At 46.3% G+C, this 17,495-nt stretch overlaps 1 protein-coding gene across 1 annotated transcript in view; it reads left to right on the top strand.

Annotated features, from left to right (window-relative positions):
• Nucleotides 1-8,881, top strand: part of LOC146009542 (uncharacterized) — a 50,259-nt gene extending 41,378 nt beyond the window's left edge. The window contains exon 15 of the mRNA XM_083149986.1: nt 7,188-8,881. Within this exon, the coding sequence (XP_083006112.1) occupies nt 7,188-8,848 (1,661 nt within the window). The 3' untranslated portion in view covers nt 8,849-8,881. The remainder of the gene's footprint in view (nt 1-7,187) is intronic.
• Nucleotides 8,882-17,495: the final 8,614 nt, after the last annotated feature.

Genomic DNA, 17,495 nt, shown 5'->3' with positions numbered 1-17,495 from the left:
TACGGAGCTCGGACTCGAGATCCAGAAGCAGTGGGAGTAGATGCCTTGGCCTTACCGGTTTGTGTATCCGTTTCCTCCATTCCCTCTGCTTCCGCGCCTGCTACAGCGCATTCAGAGGGAGGCAGCCACGGTTCTTCTGATAGCACCGTATTGGCCGCGCAGGTCTTGGTACACAAACCTCACGTCCATGCTCGTCGACGAACCATGGCCATTGCCTCTGCCTCGGTCAAGGCCCTTTCTACCATCAGAGCCTGGAACATCATTTGATGGCGTGGGTACTGAGAAGTCCATTCTGAGGAAGGCAGGGATTCCGGCTACGGTTATCCCTATGATGCTGAGGGCCAGGAAAGAGGTGACATCTCTCCACTATTACCGTATCTGGAGAGCTTACATCAATTGGTGGGAGGGGCGGGGTGTCTCACCAAAGTTGTTCAAAAAGTCGAGACTCCTTCTCTTCTTGCAAGCAGGCCTGTCCACAGGCTTGAGGCTGGGCTCCCTCAAGGTACAAGTATCGGCCTTGTCTGTATATTTCCAGAGCCGTTTGGCCTTACTTTTGGAGGTACAGACCTTTTTCCATGGGGTCCTCCGTATTCAACCCCCTTTTAGGGCTCCTACCGCACCATGGGACTTGGAGCCATGGGACTTTGATTTGGTTTTAACCTTTCTCCAATCCTCTTTGTTCGAACCTCTAGAATCGGTGGAATTAAAATATCTTACATGGAAGACTGTGCTCCTTTTGGCCTTGCCCTCCGCAAGGAGGGTCTGTGACCTAGGTACGGGCGCTTTCTTTTAAACCACCATTCCTTATCTTTCACCTGGACAGGACGGAACCTGCAAGGCTTTTCTACCTAAAGTGGTTACAGCCTTTCACATATACCAGCCCATTGTAGTCCCGGCATTTGAGGGGGATTCTCCGGTTGACGAGTTTTTGGATGTGGTGCAGACCCTCCATATCTATGTAGAAAGGACGGCCTCCATTAGAAAGACCGATGCTTTGTTCGTGGTCTACGATCCGGTAAAAAGAGATTGGCCTGCAACCAAACAGGCGCTATCTCGGTGGATTCGTCTGACCATCAGACAGGCCTACAACGAGGAGGCTCGTCATTCTCCTTCTACCATATCGGCGCACTCTACGCGCTCGGAAGGTCCCTCTTGGGCGGCTGCCCAAGGGGTTTCCATTCAGCAGCTCTGCTGGGCTGCTACCTGGTCGAGTAGGAAGACCTTTGTCAGGTTCTACCAATTTGATACCATTACAGAACCTGCTTCTCAGTTTGGTCGCGTGGTTTTGATGGGATCTCAGCGCTGTCCCACCTGTGTTGGGAGCTCTGGGATGTCGCCACTGTTACTCCAGTGACACCTGGTGGATGAAGGAGAAAACGGGATTTTGTACTTACCGTTAAATCCTTTTCTCCGATTCCACAGGTGTCACTGGACGCCCGCCTCGGCGCTGAAGTTCTTGTTTGCTTCATTCAGACCAGTTTGTTTTCTTTGGTTTTCTACAGCACCATAGGTCTGTTCCAGTAAGATTAGAGTTTCAGTCAGTTGGCTTTGCTGAAACTCTCCACGATGGTATGTGTGGTCTAGTTTGTGTTTTCTAACCTTTTTCAATTTTAGTTCTTTTCTTATGTTGTTCTGTGTAAGAGTGTTTTGTTTGTACTAATCTCCTCCTGGGAAGTGTTTTTTTCCTATTTTCCAGCTCCCTCCGGGCACAATTCTTTTGACTGTCTGGGGGAAGTAGAAGGGGAGGAGCTGGCTGAAAATTATTAAAGTGCCCATGCTCCCTGCAGTCGACCTTCTATTCCCGCGCAACAGAAAGAAGGGGTGGTCATCCGCACAGGATCCTCATTAACTTGATGAGGAAAATAGGACCCCCCTGAATATAACCAATTGGCATAAGCCTACAATATAATGGTTTACTGCGGGAGGTGTGCGACCTCTGGACACAAAAATAGTAAGCTTTTTGAAAGAAAGAGAGAGGGGACCTTCTATTCCCCACTGTAACACCTGTGGAATCGGAGAAAAGGATTTAACGGTAAGTACAAAATCCTGTTATTTGGAGCAATTCTAGTTAAACATACATAACAATTATGACCTCATATTATACAATATATAAAAAATGCATATACATACACAAATAAAAGTATCTATAAGTATTGGCATCGCTGAACGTAATCACCTTACTTCACTTTATTTACATTAATTAGTCCTCAACATTGTTTATTCACATTCATTTGAGCCAGCTCTTGGCTCGACGGTAAAGACCCGGACCTTCAGTTTACACCAACCTTCCGATTGCTGGTTCGAGTCACACATCAGACCAAACCCAACTGTGGGTGTGTATAAATAGATTTCTTTTTTATATTATTTTATATTGATTTTTTAGAATATTTTATATTGTGCCAGGCATAAAAGGCTATATAATTAAAAGTGGTAACATAAAGATATATAATAATAATAATAATAAATGTTAATTTAACCATAATCAAAATATAAATGAGAATAAATAAATATAGATAAATAATCAAAAATAGTAAATAAATGAAAATAAAAATAAATCAAAAAATAAATAAAAATCCAAATAAAATACAAAAATGTAAAATAAAATAAATGTAAATAAAGATAAAAAGAAAAATATTTATACACACCCACAGTTGGGTTTGGTCTGATGTGTGACTCGAACCAGCAAGAGATGGATCAAATGAATGTGAATAAACAATTTATTGTTGAGGACTAGTAATGTTATTAAAGTGAAGTAAGGTGATTACGTTCAGCGATGCCAATACTTCTAGATACTTTTATTTGTGTATGTGTATGCATTTTTTATATATAGTATAATATGAGTTTATAATTATGTATGTTTAAATAGAATTGCTCCAAATAATGAGAAGAGCTAAAAAGTGCAAAACTTCATAGGTTGATTACACCTGGAGATACAGTTAATTAAACAACAGGTGTATGCAAATGAAAGCCTCAGGCTGATTGGGCAGGAGTGCTTTATAAGACAGGCAGAGGATTTGGGTTCTTATACCTTCTGAGGAAACCGTCTGAATACATAGATGGAGAAACGCGCCAAGTAAAAGAGGTTTTCTCACCCCCTTGGGCCACCCAGGAGCATATCATCACCCTTGCCATCTCCACAGAGACTTGCCATTACTGTCGCCTCAGCCGCGACAATCAAAACCCCACCGTCCTAACCTTAGGACCTGCCCGATCACCCATCCGATGCCCGTCAGGAAACTGATGTGCGGTGCTGAGGGTTGAGGTATAGCAGGAGGGGCACGGCTAATAATACTGTCACAGCACCTGCCAGCCACGTGGTGTGCGGCTGCAGAGGACCGATCAACCTAGACGAGCCGGGAGGCCACACACTGCCAAACGGATACTGCTAGGACCCTGTAAGCGCAGAGTCTGAGACGGCCGCAAATACATCTGTGTGGAGACTTTCTTGCGTGGAATTACAAAACCATCAATGCCCGCAATTAATATCCTCTAAAGAGGGAAAGACAAGTGGTGAGATCTTTTGCTCTGGGAAGCATACCATTCAAGTAACATTAGATCTGCACATGTGTTTTACCCTACAGGATTTATATTGACTCTTGGTCCCTAAGCGCCAATTAGAGACTGTGTGATTATCACGGGTCTTGGGACATTGCTAATTGTCAATGGGACATCTTGCCTAATCGGCAATTATACCGAATAGGTTTATTACAAGGTTGATATTAACTAATGTATTTTTAATTATTGTCTTTTAATAAAACTTTATACATTGGTATACATGCGCTCTCTTTAATTGGTTCTTTTTTCGCTCTTTAACTACTGTTGCCTTGGTAGCTGCACATATATACCAAGCATAAGCACTCATAGTGAATTGTGATATATATATGGAGTAATTGATTATTTAGAAGTTTTGCGCCTGAATTATTATTATTTTGCTTTCATAAAAACTGCTCCAAAAGCCCGTTAGTACATTCAGGGGAAACTAAAATAATGTAAAAATACCCTTTATTGCATTATTTTGGTAAAAATAATGTAAATGGGTCCTTCTATTTGAAGGGGCTGATGGGATACAGAGGGGAGAGACTGGGGATCATAGAGAGGGGATACAGAGGGGAGAGACAGGAGATCATAGAGAGGGGGGTACAGAGCGGAGAGACAGGAGATCATAGAGAGGGGGGTACAGAGCGGAGAGACTGGGGATCATAGAGAGGGGATACAGAGGGGAGAGACTGGGCATCACAGAGAGGGGATACAGAGCGGAGAGACTGGGGATCATAGAGAAAGGATACAGAGCCGAGAGACTGGGGATCATAGAGAGGGGATTTAGAGGGGAGAGACTGGAGATCATAGAGAGGGGATGCAGAGCAGAGAGACTGGGGATCATAGAGAGGGTATACAGAGCAGAGAGACTGGGGATTATAGAGAGGGGATACAGAGGGGAGAGACTGGGGATTATAGAGAGGGGATACAGAGGGGAGAGACTGGAGATCATAGAGAGGGGATACAGAGCGGAGAGACTGGGGATCATAGAGAGGGGATACAGAGCGGAGAGACTGGGGATCATAGAGAGGGGATACAGAGGGGAGAGACTGGGCATCACAGAGAGGGGATACAGAGCGGAGAGACTGGGGATCATAGAGAGGGGATACAGAGCAGAGAGACTGGGGATCATAGAGAGGGGGTACAGAGCAGAGAGACTGGGGATCATAGAGAGGGGATACAGAGCAGAGAGACTGGGGATCATAGAGAGGGGATACAGAGGGGAGAGACTGGGGATCAAAGAGAGGGGATACAGAGGGGAGAGACTGGGGTTCATAGAGAGGGGATACAGAGGGAAGAGACTGGGGTTCATAGAGAGGGGATACAGAGGGGAGAGACTGGAGATCATAGAGAGCGGTTACAGAGCAGAGAGACTGAGGATCATAGAGAGGGGGGTTACAGAGCAGAGAGACTGAGGATCATAGAGAGGGGGGTTACAGAGCAGAGAGACTGAGGATCATAGAGAGGGGATACAGAGCAGAGAGACTGGGGATCATAGAGAGGGGGTACAGAGCAGAGAGACTGAGGATCATAGAGAAGGGGTACAGAGCAGAGAGACTGAGGATCATAGAGAGGGGATACAGAGCGGAGAGACTGAGGATCATAGAGAGGGGGGTACAGAGCGGAGAGACTGGATCATAGAGAGGGGGTACAGAGCAGAGAGACTGAGGATCATAGAGAGGGGATACAGAGCAGAGAGACTGGGGATCATAGAGAGGGGGTACAGAGCAGAGAGACTGAGGATCATAGAGAGGGGGTACAGAGCGGAGAGACTGAGGATCATAGAGAGGGGATACAGAGCGGAGAGACTGGGGATCATAGAGAGGGGGTACAGAGCAGAGAGACTGAGGATCATAGAGAGGGGGTACAGAGCAGAGAGACTGAGGATCATAGAGAGGGGATACAGAGTGTAGAGACTGGGGATCATAGAGAGGGGATACAGAGCGTAGAGACTGAGGATCATAGAGAGGGGATACAGAGCGGAGAGACTGGGGATCATAGAGAGGGGGTACAGAGCCGAGAGACTGGAGATCATAGAGAGGGGGTACAGAGCGGAGAGACTGGGGATCATAGAGAGGGGATACAGAGCAGAGAGACTGGGGATCATAGAGAGGGGATACAGAGCAGAGAGACTGGGGATCATAGAGAGGGGGTACAGAGCAGAGAGACTGAGGATCATAGAGAGGGGGTACAGAGCAGAGAGACTGAGGATCATAGAGAGGGGATACAGAGCAGAGAGACTGGGGATCATAGAGAGGGGATACAGAGCGTAGAGACTGAGGATCATAGAGAGGGGATACAGAGCGGAGAGACTGAGGATCATAGAGAGGGGATACAGAGTGACAGCAGGAAAGCATTAGTAAGGAATTGGGGTATCAGAGTCTTACTGATACATCAGAGAGAGATGAACAGCTGGGCGGGGAAAGTTCCCATGGTGGTGGGTAAAGTCTTGCAGGCCTGAGTGGGAGGAGGTAATTAGGTGGGAGGTGAGGTGCTCGTCATTGTCATTGGACAGAGATGGGAGTTGGGGAGGAGACATAGGAGCAGGTTACAGTAATCCAGTCTGGTCTGTAACCAGTGATTGGATGAGAGTCTTAGGGCCCTATTCAGACCTGCTCGCTGTGCTGTGTGATTTCGGATCCCAGGGATCAGGATAACACCGCCCCTCTGAACGCACGCCGCCCCCTGCCCTCTCCCACCCTGTGCAGGGATACGTACGGGTACACATCCATCCGCTAGCACCCACACAGAGAATAAATCATTTGGTCACCTACCATCGTATGATTGGTCCTGTCCCTGACGCTCACAGCCGCCACGTAACCCGGAATCACTCGGCGGCTGCGAGGACTTTAGCGATTTCCGTTTGGGAGCCGACAACCAGCTCAGACGTCAGGTGCTCACACGCGGTTCCTGCTGTTATTTATTACATCTCTATTAGATATGGACAATTCCACCTGCTCTGATGCGTTTTCTACTCCTTTACGGTTTCCACTATTTTCTATCCGATTTATCATTCGATGTGCATTCGTTTTGCTATTAGATGAACACTGGCTTCAGGCAGGAGATGGACATGGACTGGAACGCTGCAGTGATACATTAGATTTCCGCTATATAGTCTTGGCTGCTATCACTATTTATCTATTTGATTTGCATTGGGATCCAATCTGCATCTAATGTGCAAAAAACATTTGATGACCATTCCATTTTCTGGTCGATTTTGCTTCTATAAAGCCTATCTCACCATGTGTATGCTCTATTAGACATATATATCTGTGAATGGATTGTTCTCCATACACCCTGCCCAATCCATAGTGACTGATGTCACAACTGGGCGGTTACAATTACATGCGCCGGTCAATTCCGCTGCACATCACCGCTGCCTACTGCAGCGGGTGTATGGGAGGTCAGGAGATATCACACACAGCACCATGCCCTATCTAGCTTTAGGTATGTTGACCATTGGCTGTGTTGCAGAGCTGACGCGATATGTCTGGTCATTCACAGACCTATCACTGGCTGAGAGACCATCGATATATCGGCCAGTGTGTGCGCAGCATTAGACATGTTCAGTTTAAGTGATAAAACCTCCATGAACATTTGCTTCTCAATGTAAACAATTCTGTCTGTTGTCATTCATCTGTTTCCTGTAGATGGGCGCACAAGCAGGAATACCTCGGAGGGAGATCTCATTGTGTCTCCAGGTTATATACTAGAAGATAAGAACATCAGACAAGATTCTCCAGAGGAAAACCCCATTATCCCCAATACACACCCAACATTTCCCAGTGCAGATATTTCATCTGGTCCCTCTAGTCATGAGGAACCTTCTCCTGATCATTCAGACCTTACTACACACAGTACAGACCATAAAGATGATACAGTATCATCCAGTTCTGAGTTTGGTAAGAGTTCTATACATCCGTCAGATTCTGTTTTACATCAGAGACCTCAAACAGGTGAGAAACCATTTCCATGCTCTGAGTGTGGGAAATGTTTTAGAAAGAAATCAACTCTTCTTGACCATGAGAGAATTCACACAGGCGAGAAAACATTTTCATGCTCTGAATGTGTGAAATGTTTTAGAAAGAAATCAAATCTTGTTATACATGAGAGAATTCACACAGGTGAGAAACCATTTTCATGCTCTGAATGTGGGAAATGTTTTGCACATAAATCATCTCTTATTACACATGAGAGAAGTCACACAGGTGAGAAACCATTTTCATGCTCTGAATGTGGGAAATGTTTTAGAAAGAAATCAATTCTTCTTAACCATGAGAGAATTCACACAGGCGAGAAACCATTTTCATGCTCTGAATGTGGGAAATGTTTTATAAGGAAATCAAATCTTGTTATACATGAGAGAAGTCACACAGGTGTGAAACCATATTCATGTTCTGAATGTGGGAAATGTGTTACAAATAAATTGTCTCTTGTTACACATGAGAGAAGTCACACAAATGTGAAACCATATTCATGCTCTGAATGTGGGAAATGTTTTAGAGAGAAATCATCTCTTCTTAAACATGAGAGAAGTCACACAGGTGAAAAACCATTTCCATGTCCTGAATGTGGGAAATGTTTTAGCGAAAAATCAAATCAAGTTAGACATGAGAGAAGTCACACAGGTGAGAAACCGTTTTCATGCTCTGAATGTGGGAAATGTTTTAGCGAAAAATCAAATCAAGTTAGACATGAGAGAAGTCACACAGGTGAGAAACCATTTTCATGCTCTGAATGTGAGAAATGTTTTGCACATAAATCATCTCTTGTTACACATGAGAGAAGTCACACATGTGAGAAACCATTTTCATGCTCTGAATGTGGGAAATGTTTTGCACATAAATCATCTCTTGTTACACATGAGAGAAGTCACACATGTGAGAAACCATTTTCATGCTCTGAATGTGAGAAATGTTTTGCACATAAATCATCTCTTGTTACACATGAGAGAAGTCACACAAGTGTGAAACCATATTCATGCTCTGAATGTGGGAAATGTTTTACACAGAAATCAACTCTTCTTAACCATGAGAGAATTCACACAGGAGAGAAACCATTTTCATGCTCTGAATGTGGGAAATGTTTTGCACGTAAATCATATCTTGTAATACATGAGAGAAGTCACACAGGTGTGGAACCATGTTCATGCTCTGAATGTGGGAAATGTTTTAGAAAGAAATCAACTCTTCTTAACCATGAGAGAAATCACACAGGAGAGAAACCATTTTCATGTTTGGAATGTGGGAAATGTTTTACACATAAATCAGCTGTTCATAAACACCAGAAAACTCACACACAAATAGTATAGGGTGAGATTTAATAGGATGAGATTTTCAGAAAGTGAGAGATTTGGTGAGAAATCTCCAGTTTTTATAAAGCGGCAATCATGTACACTTCAAAATCAAACTGGTTTAGCAGTGTTAATGATTGCCGCTTTAAAAAAAACTGGAGATTTCTCACCAAATCTCTCACTTTCTGAATCTCTCATCCTATTAAATCTCACCCTTAATTTTAATTAACTGATCTACATGAAACGGAAGCATCAATACTAAATTCCTCTATCATCCATTGTATGTGGATTCTTAGATACAGTGTCTAGGTAAACTTTCCTATGCCGAAATTGAATGTCTAACAGGGTCAAAATGTCGACCTGAAAAGGTCGATAAGTGTTTTTCACATCTTTTGGTGTCAGTGTTGACATGGACTCCCAATTAGTGTAAAGCGTAACCTCTTGGTTCCCTCTCCACCCTTGGTGCAAGTTACACACATGTAATACAGGCGGCCACATCTGATTGGCTGAATGCATCTGTCATTTATGCTGATGTTCCAGTTCTATTGCTGCTGTGATGTATTGCCATGGTTACAGTGACATGAGCGATCAGTGTGCAATAAGACTCCATGTCTCCTAGTCTGACTGTATATGGGAAAGCAGCTGGTGTATGTATTACTGAGTCATTATATAACCGCATTGTTTTACCTGTGCTTTATGTATAACGGCCTCTCTGCAATATATATGTAATAAATACACTGTGTGACCCTGTACTGTAATGTGTGTGGTGTATACTGATATTTGGGCCATCACTATGACTCTGCACCTCTTGTCACACCCCGGGCACCTATGTAGGAGGTGCATGTGCTGGGATTGCCGAGCCGGCCACGTTCCGTGGTACTCACAGCCCACGATGCCACTACCATGCAGCTTTATGGATCCCTCTTGGCATCCGGTACTTAGACACAACTCCCGGCCACCTCCACATGAGCCCCATAATGTGGGATCTGTTACTCTCTCCCTGGGGTCAGAGCTGGAAGATAATGTGTTCCCACAGGGCAGATGCAGGTGTCTGATGCTATGTGGCAGGATCTGTACAACTGCCCCCATTATATAACATGAGACACATAGGGGGGGATGTACTAAGATGGGCATATACGGCAGATCCCGATACAAATGGAAAGAAATGAGATTGGCCGTATAAGACCCAATAATACGAATGGACCATACATTTACAGAGATGTCATATTCTCCTCATTTGTATTTTCCGATGATGTAGTCCATATTCTGTTACCGGTGGGTTAAAGTTCGAGGGGACCAAGATGGCTGGATCCCAGAAAAGTACTTCAATAAATTACTTTAGTTTTAAAGTACACTTACTGTATTTGCTGGCATATAAAACTACTTTTTTCCCCTGAAAAACATGCCTCCACGTGGGAGGGTCGTCTTATACGCCAAGTGCACTTGTATAACAAACTATATTTTGAGTGGAAATATTGGGGGGGGCGATTTTTTTATTGTACAGGCACCCAGATGACTAATTCCTATGTTAAATGCCCCCCAGACCCGATTTTTGATTGTACACCTACCCTGATGGGTAATGCCTATGTCAAATGCCCCCCATTGTTAACGCCACCCCGCGATCAACACCAACCCGATGCGTGGCGAGCGCAGCGGTATGCGCCCTCCAAACTTTTTATACCCCCACTATCCACATCGGCGTGGAGTTGATTTTATATAGTGTGGCGAGCCCAAAGCATGGCGAGCGGACGTGGAATACATGTTAAGTAATCCGAGTCCCCTCGCCACGCTTCGGGCTCGTATTCCACGTCCCCTCACGGGGCTCGCTGCGCTTGCCACACTATATAAAATCTACTACACACCGACGTGGATAGTGGGGGTATGAAAAGGTCGGTGGATGCTGCGCTCGCCACGCTTCGGGTTGGAGTTAACAATGGGGGGGGGGGGGGGGGCATTTTACCTAATAATTACTCATCCTGGTGGGTATACAATTAAAAATCGGGTCAGGGGGGCCATTTAACATTGAGTACAATGTAAAAATCGGGTCGTAACGTCCAAAAACCCCAAAAATCGGGTCCTATCGCATGCCTTAAGTACTGGCATGCGATGAAAAAAATTGGGCGCCCACATATTACACAAGTACCCAGCATACACATCAGCAAACTCAGGAGCCCCGCCCCCTGCATCAAGAGGCTGAGTTGGTTTCTTCCTGGCACTTCTGCAGTCAGTGTTCATCCAAGAATGAGGCTACCCTAACACTGACAGGGTCCTGGTTATATAGGCTACAGAAGCTACCCTTACACTGACAGGTACCTGGTTATATAGGCTACAGAGGCTACCCTAACACTGACAGGGTCCTGGTTATATAAGCTACAGAGGCTACCCTAACACTGACAGGGTCCTGGTTATATAGGTTACACAGGCTACCCTAACACTGACAGGGTCCTGGTTATATAAGCTACCCTAACACTGACAGGGTCCTGGTTATATAGGCTACAGAGGCTACCCTAACACTGACAGGGTCCTGGTTATATAAGCTACAGAAGCTACCCTAACACTGACAGGGTCCTGGTTATATAGGCTACAGAAGCTACCCTAACAGGCTCCCGGTTATATAGGCTACAGTGACTACCCTAACACTGACAGGGTCCTGGTTATATAAGCTACAGAAGCTACCCTAACAGGCTCCTGGTTATATAGGCTACAGTGACTACCCTAACACTTACAGGGTCCTGGTTATATAGGCTACAGAGGCTACCCTAACACTGACAGGGTCCTGGTTATATAGGCTACAGAGGCTAACCTAACACTGACTGGGTCCTGGTTATATAGGCTACCCTAACACTGACGGGGTCCTGGTTATATAGGCTACAGAGGCTACCCTAACAGGCTCCTGGTTATATAGGCTACAGTGACTACCCTAACACTGACAGGGTCCTGGTTATATAGGCTACAGAAGCTGCCCTAACAGGCTCCTGGTTATATAGGCTGCAGTGACTACCCTAACACTGACAGGGTCCTGGTTATATAGGCTACAGAGGCTACCCTAACACTGATAGGGTCCTGGTTATATAGGCTACAGAGGCTAACCTAACACTGACAGGGTCCTGGTTATATAGGCTACAGAGGCTACCCTAACACTGACAGGGTCCTGGTTATATAGGCTACAGAGGCTACCCTAACACTGACAGGGTCCTGGTTATATAGGCTACAGAGGCTACCCTAACAGGCTCCTGGTTATATAGGCTACAGTGACTACCCTAACACTGACAGGGTCCTGGTTATATAGGCTACAGAGGCTACCCTAACACTGGCAGGGTCCTGGTTATATAGGCTGCAGTGACTACCCTAACACTTACAGGGTCCTGGTTATATAGGCTACCCTAACACTGACAGGGTCCTGGTTATATAGGCTACAGAGGATACCCTAACACTGACAGGGTCCTGGTTATATAGGCTACAAAAGCTACCCTAACACTGACAGGGTCCTGGTTATATAGGCTACATTGGCTACCCTAACACTGACAGGGTCCTGGTTATATAGGCTACAGTGACTACCCTAACACTTACAGGGTCCTGGTTATATAGGCTACAGAGGCTACCCTAACACTGACAGGGTCCTGGATATATAGGCTACAGAGGCTACCCTAACACTGACAGGGTCCTGGATATATAGGCTACAGAGGCTACCCTAACACTGACAGGGTCCTGGTTATATAGGCTACCATAACACTGACCGGGTCCTGGTTATATAGACTACAGAACTCCTGCGTATGCTGTTTTATAAGTGCAAAGGCTAAAGTGTAATATCATAAATGTAAATAACACTAGAGGGCGCTATTGCCTGAACTATGAATAATCAAACAAATGTATTTACAAATGTGTACATAGGATTACATAGATTAAAGACACAATGTGAATGCAATGTCCCAGGATTGAGAAGCAAGGACAAAAACACGTGACTTAGTTTAGTCTAATATAACCAGTGACCGTTGTCTATTGGGACAAACATGTTAGAATCTAAAACCGCCTCTATCCGCTCATACGAGAATATACAGATATCCCTTCTTGTCCTATCACCATTTACATTAATGAAATAAACACCCACCATACTTCTAAAGATTATATTATATACAAAAGCAACAATACCTGACATCAGACTTAAATGAGCAATGACAATATATTCATCAGTCCTGATACATTCCACCCTTGGTCTCAGGTAGTTCTCCACCATACACCTTCCAGGTTTCTCCTGTGGGGAGACCTCTGTTGTCCTGTATTGCACCAGGGCATCTGAGATTTCATTGCCTTCTAGCCCAGTGTGTAATAGACATGTCCCACAGACACAGGCCGTCCATAACACTGGTTATATAGCTCAGTTTCCAGCTTGGTGCTACAACAAGGCGAGCATCCATGTCATCCATCCTTGGGATACAGTACAGCTGTTGGTGTTAATGATGATGATGGGAGGAGCTTTGGTTTCTTCCAGCAGCATGACTACAGCATGTAGCTCTGCTTACTGACGTGTTCCTTCTTCACCACCCCCATGTATCAGTTCTGGGTGCTTCCTGTGGAGACCACTGTTGCTGACCACTCTGTGGACCTGCTGCTGTGGATTGCTTGGGCAGTCTCTTGTATGGACGCTCCACCTCTTTCCAACAAGTACCACTTCCATTCCTGCAGCATCTGCTCCTGGGCCATGGCTGTGTGTGCCTAGGCCCTTGCGCCTCACCCACCCTGCCACTGGTAAGTCAGTGCGTATAGTGACCGGTTGTGGCATGATGATGCTCCCCACATGCTGGAGTGCAGTGTATGCTGTCTGTGGTGTGGTAACTGCTTGGTCCAAAGTTCAATAGGAGTCTTCAGTTCAGTACTCTGGGTGGCAGTGGAGTCAAATGCTCTTCTGCCATAGACCCAGTCATACCAGATGAGGTGCCTACTGCTAAATCCAGGGGTGCTTTCATGTTGGTGGGAGCTGACTGGACAAACATACAGAGATCAGGTCCTTCCCGCTGTGTTACACTCACTCCCCCACCTCATGGATTTGCAACTTTCACCAAACGTCGAACACACCCTAACAAATATACCTGCTGAATACCCTCTCTAGTAGTGTGCCACGGTGAGGTGGGCATCATCTGTCTTTTTATTACTTCACAAGTCAATAATGTCCAGGTACCATCCCTACTGTGAAACCTCTGCGCCTGTAAATGCACCCGGGGATCTATTGGCAAAGTACCCATTTGTGCCATTTCTGTGGAAATTAACTTAATTGAATCTCCACCCTCCTCCAACAACCGGAGTATCCCTGTAGGATTTGTAGCATATTTAAATCAAAGGGTGAGGTATAGGATCCAGACAGTCATTAGCCCAATGTTGGGATCCTGACTGCCCGGACTCAGGCAGCAAGGGGAGTGTAACAAAGCCCCTTGCGGGCTCGGTGCTCTCACCACCTATTCTATTCTCCCTCTATCACATCATGGACCCCCATGAGGGAGGATAGCCAGGGGCCGTTGGGACCCCAAGTGTCGGGGTTTTAACAGTCAAGATCCCGACTGTCGGGCACCCATATCAAATCACTCTGTTTCCTATCATCAATCGCTATGGGAGCTTTCTCTGTCTCTGGTGCAGTAGCTTCCTTCTCACAAACCGCTGGTCGTGTTCCTTGTATAATTACAGGTATAGCTTTAGGGGGGTTTGTATACAGCGGATCCCTGAAAAACATTTGACGTATAGGACAGTCATTGTGAGACGTATGGGTCAGTGGATCAGTCAGTCAGTGTGAGACATATGGGTCAGTGGGTCAGTCAGTGTGAGATGTATGGGTCAGCCAGTCAGTGTGAGATGTATGGTTCAGTCAGTCCATGTGTAACATATGGGTCAGTCAGTCAGTCAGTGTGAGACATTTGGGTCAATCAGTAAGAGACGTATGGGTCAGTCCATGTGAGATGTATGGGTCAGTCAGTGTGAGAAGTATTGGTGAGTGGGTCTGTCAGTCAGTCCGTGTGTAACGTATGGGTCAGTTAGTCAGTCAGTGTGAGACATATGGGTTAACGGGTCAATCAGTGTGAGACGTATGGACTAGTGGGTCGGTTAGTGTAAGACCTATTGGTCAGTGTGTCAATCGATCAGTGAGACATATGGGTCAGTCAGACTGTGTGATACGTGTTGGTCAGTCCGTATGAGATTTATGGGTCAGTCCGTGTGAGACTTATGGGTCAGTCCGTGTGAGACTTATGGGTCAGTGGGTCAATCAATCAGTGTGAGATATATGGATCAGTCAGACTGTGTGATACGGGTGGGTCAGACCGTGTGAGAAGTATGGGTCAGTCCATGTGAGAAGTATGGATCAGTGGGTCAGTCAGTTAGTGTGAGATGTACGGGTCAGTCAGTGTGAGACGTATGAGTCAGTCAGTGTGAGGTGTATGGATTAGTCAGTCAGTGTGAGATGTATGGGTCAGTCAGTCACTGTGAGACGTATGGGTTAGTGGGTCAGTTAGTCACTGTGAGATGTATGGTTTAGTGGGTCAGTCAGCGTAAGACTTATGGGTCAGTGGGTCAGTCCCTGTGAGACGAATAGGCCAGTTAGTGTGAGATGTATGGGCACACCTTATACAGCCTCATGCCTGGCACATATACCCCCCATACCCACAGTCACTGCCCAGCATTACACCTCATACATACACACCTGGGCACACCTTATACATCCTCATGCCTGGCACATATACCCCCATACCCACAGTCACCGCCCAGCATTACACCTCATACACACACACACACACCTGGGCACACCTTATACAGCCTCATGCCTGGCACATATACCCCCCATACCCACAGTCACCGCCCAGCATTACACCTCATACATACATACCTGGGCACACCTTATACATCCTCATGCCTGGCATATATACCCCCCATACCCACAGTCACCGCCCAGCATTACACCTCATACATACACACCTGGGCACACCTTATACATCCTCATGCCTGGCACATATACCCCCCATACCCACAGTCACCTTCCAGCATTACACCTCATACACAGCTGGGCACACCTTATACACCCTCCTACCTAGCACATATACCCCCCCCCCCCCCCCATACCCACAGTCACCTCCCAGCATTACACCTCATACATACACACCTGGGCACACCTTATACACCCTCATGCCTGGCACATATACCCCCATACCCACAGTCACTTCCCAGCATTACACCACATACATACACACCTGGGCACACCTTATACAGCCTCATACCTGGCACATATACCCCTATACCCACAGTCACCTCCCAGCATTACACCTCATACATACACACCTGGGCACACCTTATACATCCTCATGCCTGGCACATATACCCCCATAACCACAGTCACCGCCCAGCATTACACCTCATACATACACACCTGGGCACACCTTATACATCCTCATGGCTGGCACATATACCCCCCATACCCACAGTCACCACCCAGCATTACACCACATACATACACACCTGGGCACACCTTATACATCCTCATGCCCGGCACATATACCCCCCATTACCCACAGTCACCGCCCAGCATTACACCTCATACATATACACCTGGGCACACCTTATACATCCTCATGCCTGGCACATATACCCCATATACCCACTGTCACTTCCCAGCATTACACCACATACATACACATCTGGGCACACCTTATACATCCATATGCCTGGCACATATACCCCCCATACCCACAGTCACCACCCAGCATTACACCTCATACATACACATCTGGGCACACCTTATACATCCTCATGCCTGGCACATATACCCCCATACCTACAGTCACTGCCCAGCATTACACCTCATACATACACATCTGGGCACACCTTATACAGCCTCATGCCTGGCACATATACCCCCATACCTACAGTCACTGCCCAGCATTACAACACATACATACACATATGGTCATGGCTGAATAGTAAAAAAGAGGGCGGAGAACTACAAGTCCCAGCATGCACACCAGTCTCTGCCTTGCAGCACTACAGCTAGGGCTGGGAGGACTCAGCTGCCTCTCCCTGGTCCCAGTGATAGCACACACCTGGTATTATACTGCAGCCTGTGTGAGTAGAGCAGCAGCTCCCCTGTAAGTGCCCTTATGGCTCACACCCAGCAATCACTACTATGCTGTTACTAGCAGTATAATACCTGGGGTCACCTGGTGCCAGCTGCAGCACTCTCCCTCCTGCCTGCCATGCACACCAGGAAGGAACGTTTCCCTGGTAACACAGCTCCTCCCTCTCTGCCCCACACAGGAAATACACTTTGGCTACAGCCGCGGGGGATTCTGGGAGCAGAGTACAGCCCACAACAAAATGGCCGCCGCTATATGATTGAGGACACAGAGACATCACAGCCGGACTGATAGAAGAGGTAATTGTTCCTGGGAGAAGTTATGTGATGAGAGGTCACCGGTAGCTGATAGATTCCATGCTGTATATATGACTAGTAAGGCGCCTTAACAATTGTCCTCTGTGTGAGGGAGCGGCGGCCATTTTCCGGAAGACTAATTCCCGCGTTCATTGGCTGCAGCATCTCGGCTTCCTGCTGGGGCAGCGCTGCTGATCTTACTTGAGGCCTCTCACTTCCAGCAGCTACGGTGATTAAGTTACGGGGGACCGAGAGAAGACA

This window comes from Crinia signifera, chromosome 6 (genome assembly GCF_055691185.1).
Source record: "Crinia signifera chromosome 6, ASM5569118v1, whole genome shotgun sequence".
Classification (NCBI taxonomy): Eukaryota; Metazoa; Chordata; class Amphibia; order Anura; family Myobatrachidae; genus Crinia; species Crinia signifera.
Note: the sequence above shows the minus strand (reverse complement) of the source record. Positions and strands in the feature narration are given on the sequence as shown.